Source organism: Hemibagrus wyckioides, linkage group LG17 (assembly GCF_019097595.1).
Source record: "Hemibagrus wyckioides isolate EC202008001 linkage group LG17, SWU_Hwy_1.0, whole genome shotgun sequence".
In the NCBI taxonomy this organism is placed as follows: domain Eukaryota; kingdom Metazoa; phylum Chordata; class Actinopteri; order Siluriformes; family Bagridae; genus Hemibagrus; species Hemibagrus wyckioides.
Genome location: NC_080726.1, coordinates 25,140,705 through 25,145,704, shown reverse-complemented (window position 1 = coordinate 25,145,704; position 5,000 = coordinate 25,140,705). Strand labels below are relative to the sequence as shown.

The 5,000-nt window shown below is 40.0% G+C and overlaps 1 protein-coding gene across 6 annotated transcripts in view; it reads right to left on the bottom strand.

Annotated features, from left to right (window-relative positions):
* The window catches only part of LOC131367818 (arf-GAP with Rho-GAP domain, ANK repeat and PH domain-containing protein 1-like), a 73,732-nt gene that overhangs the window by 530 nt on the left and 68,202 nt on the right, over positions 1 to 5,000 (bottom strand). For 3 of the 6 annotated variants that reach the window (XM_058413350.1, XM_058413355.1, XM_058413354.1), the window contains 4 exons: positions 3,556 to 3,619; positions 3,095 to 3,259; positions 2,358 to 2,397; positions 1 to 1,010 (listed from right to left, as the gene is read on the bottom strand). The exon at positions 1 to 1,010 is cut by the window's left edge and continues 530 nt beyond it. In XM_058413350.1, the coding sequence (XP_058269333.1) occupies positions 2,380 to 2,397; positions 3,095 to 3,259; positions 3,556 to 3,619 (247 nt within the window). In that variant the 3' untranslated portion in view covers positions 1 to 1,010; positions 2,358 to 2,379. The remainder of the gene's footprint in view (positions 1,011 to 2,357; positions 2,398 to 3,094; positions 3,260 to 3,555; positions 3,620 to 5,000) is intronic. The other 3 variants (XM_058413353.1, XM_058413351.1, XM_058413352.1) reach the window with 3 other exon arrangements.

Below are 5,000 nucleotides of genomic sequence, written 5' to 3'. Positions count from 1 at the left end.
TAATAAGTTAAAAATGCTAAGGGTAAAATTTAGCAGAGGGTGGAGTTATCTTCAAAACAGGGATCAGAAAATAAACAAAACCACTGAATAAAAATGTTAGCATCATCGAACTTATAGATGAAAGCTAACATCTTCCATGTGTGTCTTTTTTTAAACCAGTGACACACACACACACACACACACACACACACACACACAGAGTGTAGAAAGACAGCACAATCATTCATTTTTCAGAACTTAATAAGACTAAATAATAACTTTTAATTTAATCAATGTACATTAATTATTACTAAATACACTTTCAGTAACAGTCCAGTAAAATACACACAAATGAAGAAAATAAAAAATGTAGAGAAATGTAAAAGAAAAAAAATCTCAATTTCTGAGATGTGATTTTAGGAAATGATTGTGAACTAAAGTTGACCTGAACAAAAGAAAAATTAAAATAAATAATTTAATAATCAGAAGGTTAATCTGAAGAGACAGTGCTACAGGAGATGTGTGTGTGTGTGTTAATAAGATGTTAATAATTCCTAACAGCCTGACCTGCAGCTATTGAGTGTTTTATTCTTATTAACATCGGTAGAATTGTATCCAGACTACAGAATAAAATGTGACTGAACCTTGTGCACAAAACTGCTCTCTCTCTCTCTCTCTCTCTCTCTCCCTCTCTCTCTCACACACACACACACACACCACGATGCAGTCCACAGTCCACATTTTAAAACCTTCTAAGAACTTCACATTGGTCCAACGAACACTTACGATATCCAAAAGGACTTTCCAGAAGGATTTACGATTGATGTCCCACAGTGCAACTGCAGGAAGTGACGTGTTCTGGAAGGGTTTAAAGTCTAAAAACAGCTGGGAGAACTTTCCAGAAGATCCAGAAGATCCAGAAGATTTCCAGAAGATGAGGGATAAACATTGATAACCGTATCAATCTAGCAGGATGAGACTGAATCCAGCTGGTCTGATTGGGTCGTGCGTTCGGGGATATTCTTCATCTTCTGTGGAGGCACAAAAACTCGTCACTCAACAGAAAGCACAGTCAGGGTGAGAGGTGAGAATCAGACACAAGTGAAAGTGCAGTATAACAATCTTACTCTAGACAACGTGCAAGGATCCAAAAACTTCTAAATCTACTTCATTACTAAATGTTTACAATTACTTTGATGCAATTCTTTGATGAATTATCTGAGAGATGAATCTGAGAGATGAATCTGAGAGATGAATCTGTTGAAGTCTTTAAACTGAAATGTAAATAAAGGCACCAGTTCTGTTCATGTGTAGCGTACACACACTGGCTGAATGAGAGAAGAGAACTTCATGATGTTTAACAAGTTTGTTGAAGGTCTAATTACAAAAGTACAAAAAAACTGTTTTGTAAATTGACGAGTATCCACTTTCACCCATGTTCAAGTACAATTACTGTGAATAACAGGGATAAATTATTATAAATGTAAGAAAGTATATTATATTACTGCAGTACTTTCCTCTCCTGACCTCAGTGTCTTCCAAAATTCTTAAAATTTCACATGTGCCAAAGCTGAGGGTTCTCTTCAAGCGCTTCATTTCATCACACAGGATGTTCACTTTTACTGACCTAAAAGTGAACAGGAGTGAGGAGGAGAGAAGCATCTAGATTTCTTTTTCAGCATCACAAGACTGAGTGTATCACATGTATAAGTAGGCAACAGGCAGCTCGGTGGTTTGGGTGGTTTCAGTGTTGATCAGAAGGTTGTGATGACCGCATCTGCTGAGCCCTTGAGCAAAGCTTAACCCTCAACTGCTCAGTTGTGTACATGAGATAAATGTGTGCTCTGGATGAGGAATGTAAATGTAAAGGATTTGATAGTAATAGCAGGTCATACAGTCATCATGCCCGGAGTTTTCTTGTCTTCACATATCTGGAAAGTTCTGAACAGGTCAGCACTGGTTCTGAAAGATCCGATGTGTTCACAGAACCACAGTTACATAAATAGCCAGCGTTCTGTTTGATCAGGAGCAGTGAGGATCAACTGGATGACCACACTCATGAGAACAACTGACCCCCTGACAGTTAGGAGGCATTTGGTGTTACACAGGAAATTTGGTGTTGATTATAATCCGTTAATTTCAGAAAAACCTTTGTAACCTCATCAGTTGAAACTGTTTGGATTTATTATGTTTGCAGTCTGAAGGGAAAAGCCCAAAGAAGAAGAAGAAACATCGTTTTGCTCTGCAGCTCCTGTAGTGAGAACTGATCAAAACAGCCATGTGTTTTAGACCCTGCTACATTTCACATCCATATTATGGATGACATTTGACAGCTATAAGACATGTAGTATATAGATGTTATATACAGGATTCTTTACCTGAGGCATCATCACTTCATGGTCATAGGTTTCTTAAGAGCTGGAGGGAGAAAAAAGGTTCACAAACTCAGACAGTTTGACTCTGAATTCACATAAATATCCAAAACCTTCAAGCACAGGGAGGAAGATTTCTAAATCATTCACTCAAAATGCTCACTACAGAGGGGATAACAGTGCACTAGTCACCTAATGTTTAATTAGATGATTAAAAGTCATATTAAAATATTTAATATTTTGTGAAATTTCTTTGGCTCAAAATGCACAAACATGTAATGTCACTAAATTATAATAAATAAAGGGAGTTGATGAGGGCTGGGTATTAACAGTACTGGAAAGCAAAGCTGAGGAAGAATGTTTATAAAGTGCGCACACACACACACACACACACACACACACAGAATGATGTTATATGCAAAATTACAAATATTTTCCATAAGCCCTGGTTTTAATGAAGCATAAAAAGGAGAAACACTTCCCTTGCAGCTCATGAGCTACTTTACACTCACACTCGCCTGTTATTAACGCTTAATAACCTCAGTGAGCTGCATGTGAAGTGTTTCCTTCAGTGAATCACTGCACTGAGGGCTTGTGGATAATCACACAGCCTCCTGGGTAATTACTCATCACTGTGTTTATTACATAGTGCATGATAGTGGGCAGTGCTTAGGAGGATAAAGCAACTCTGGGATTGGCTGTGTGATGACCCACAGGTCTGTGTGATTGGCTCAGACACTCACAGCCAGGGGATCTGCGGAGAAAGCAGCCACGCTGTTCCGCATCTCACTCTCAGTACCACGCAGAGGAATTAGCGACACACTACCGAGACGAGAGTCCAGAGGAGGAGAGGAACGAGGGACAGGACGCGACTTCAACCACTCTGTTGGCCACAGGAGACCCGCATGCTGAGAGAGAGAGAGAGTTTGTTGTGTACTTTATTGTATAAAATTCCGGGATGAAATGAAGATAACAGATTTTTATAAATGTAACATTAACATTCAGTCTCTTACTACTGCAGAGCAACATGTAGCACGTTTACATCAACTGCACAGTCTGCCATGTGTTCACGTGTCTTAGAACAGAGAGTGATGTGTGCGAGAGGGAGACAGAGAGAGAGAACGAGAGAGAGAGAGAGAGAGAGAGACAGAGAGAGATAGAGTGACAGAGAGAGATAGAAACAGAGTAGGAGAAGTGCACTGACCTGTATACTGAGAAACGTAGCAAACCACTCCCTCATCTCTGTCTGAGTGTCACAGCACAGATACCTACACACACACACACACACAAGAATAATTAGAGTAGTACAGAAATCAAAGTTGCTTGGAATGAAGTGAAATGACATCATTTCCTGTTCTGAGTGTAAACACTGTATCATGTTCTCCACTTTCCTGCTCCAGGAAAATTATATTTAGATTTTTGGGTGAGAAATCATTTCTGCATTAGTCCCGCTCTGTGCTTATTATCTGCCTTTTTATTCAGTAATTTTCTCTTCCTTGATAACACAGCAGTAATTCAGACCCCCCCTCTCCCCCACTACACTCTCTTTAGCTTTATTACATTACTGCTATTTATTTATTCCGCTTTATTACAATGCTGCTAATTTGCATTAAAGCAGTGATGTGCAGCTGCACTGCTGTCAGAGCTGCTGTTACAGAAAACTAATCAACACCATCAGCATCCAGAACTCAGCAGCGCTGTGCTGTAAATACTTAGAACCATGAGTTTGTCAGGAACAGCTGGACAGTTCCCTGCCAGGCCCAGAGAGGGCGCTGGCAGGTGAACTTTGGAAGCCTGCTTCTTTGTGTGTCTTTTATGCCCTTCCTATTGTTCCTATCCTGATTGTGTCACCTGTATCCTATTAGCCCTAATGTCTACCCCTATAAATAGGGATCCTTGTGTTTGTGTCCTTGTCCATGATTGTTATCTGTACCGTGGTTTCTGTTTGGGTTTTGTTTGCTAGGTTCCATGTCCAAGCTAAGGTCTAGGTTTTGTTTAGTTTAGTTTAGTTAACCACGCCATGTCTAGTGTTACGTTTGTTTCCCTATGTCGCGTCTTAAATGTAATAAAAGCAGTGCTTCGCTGAATCCTGCGCATGGGTCTCATTACACCGTGTGCTGGCGTGCGCACACACACCACGGGCGTCTGAGGTCGAGCCCCGCATAGGGCGGGGGTCCCAGACGTTACAGAGTACACATGAATTAAATGCACATAATCCAAGAAAATGTATTAAAAACTGAACAATAAAATGAGATATTGTGTTTTAATTTTATGGAAACACAGATTGTGTTAAAAAGGAAAGAACTCTGGATCAGAACCCGTGTACACAGCCACTTCACACACTGTCCACTGTCTGTCCTCACTTTTAATCTTTCTACATCTGAGTAACAATAACGAGTTATAACGTCTTTGTGTCATTGTGTGCTGCTGTGGTGCATTATAGGAGCAGTGGATTGTGGGGGATTTTGGGTAATTGTGTGTCTCGTTGTCCTTCTCACTTTCTCTTCACATGAACTCTCACATTTTCAGTGGAAACTGAACAACAATAAAGCATGTGTTCATGACATGGTGGGAGTTGTAGTAATTACAAGAGGATGACTCTGAGCTGTTCATCTCCCCACACTCAGATAATGAGCCGTTTCTATAGAA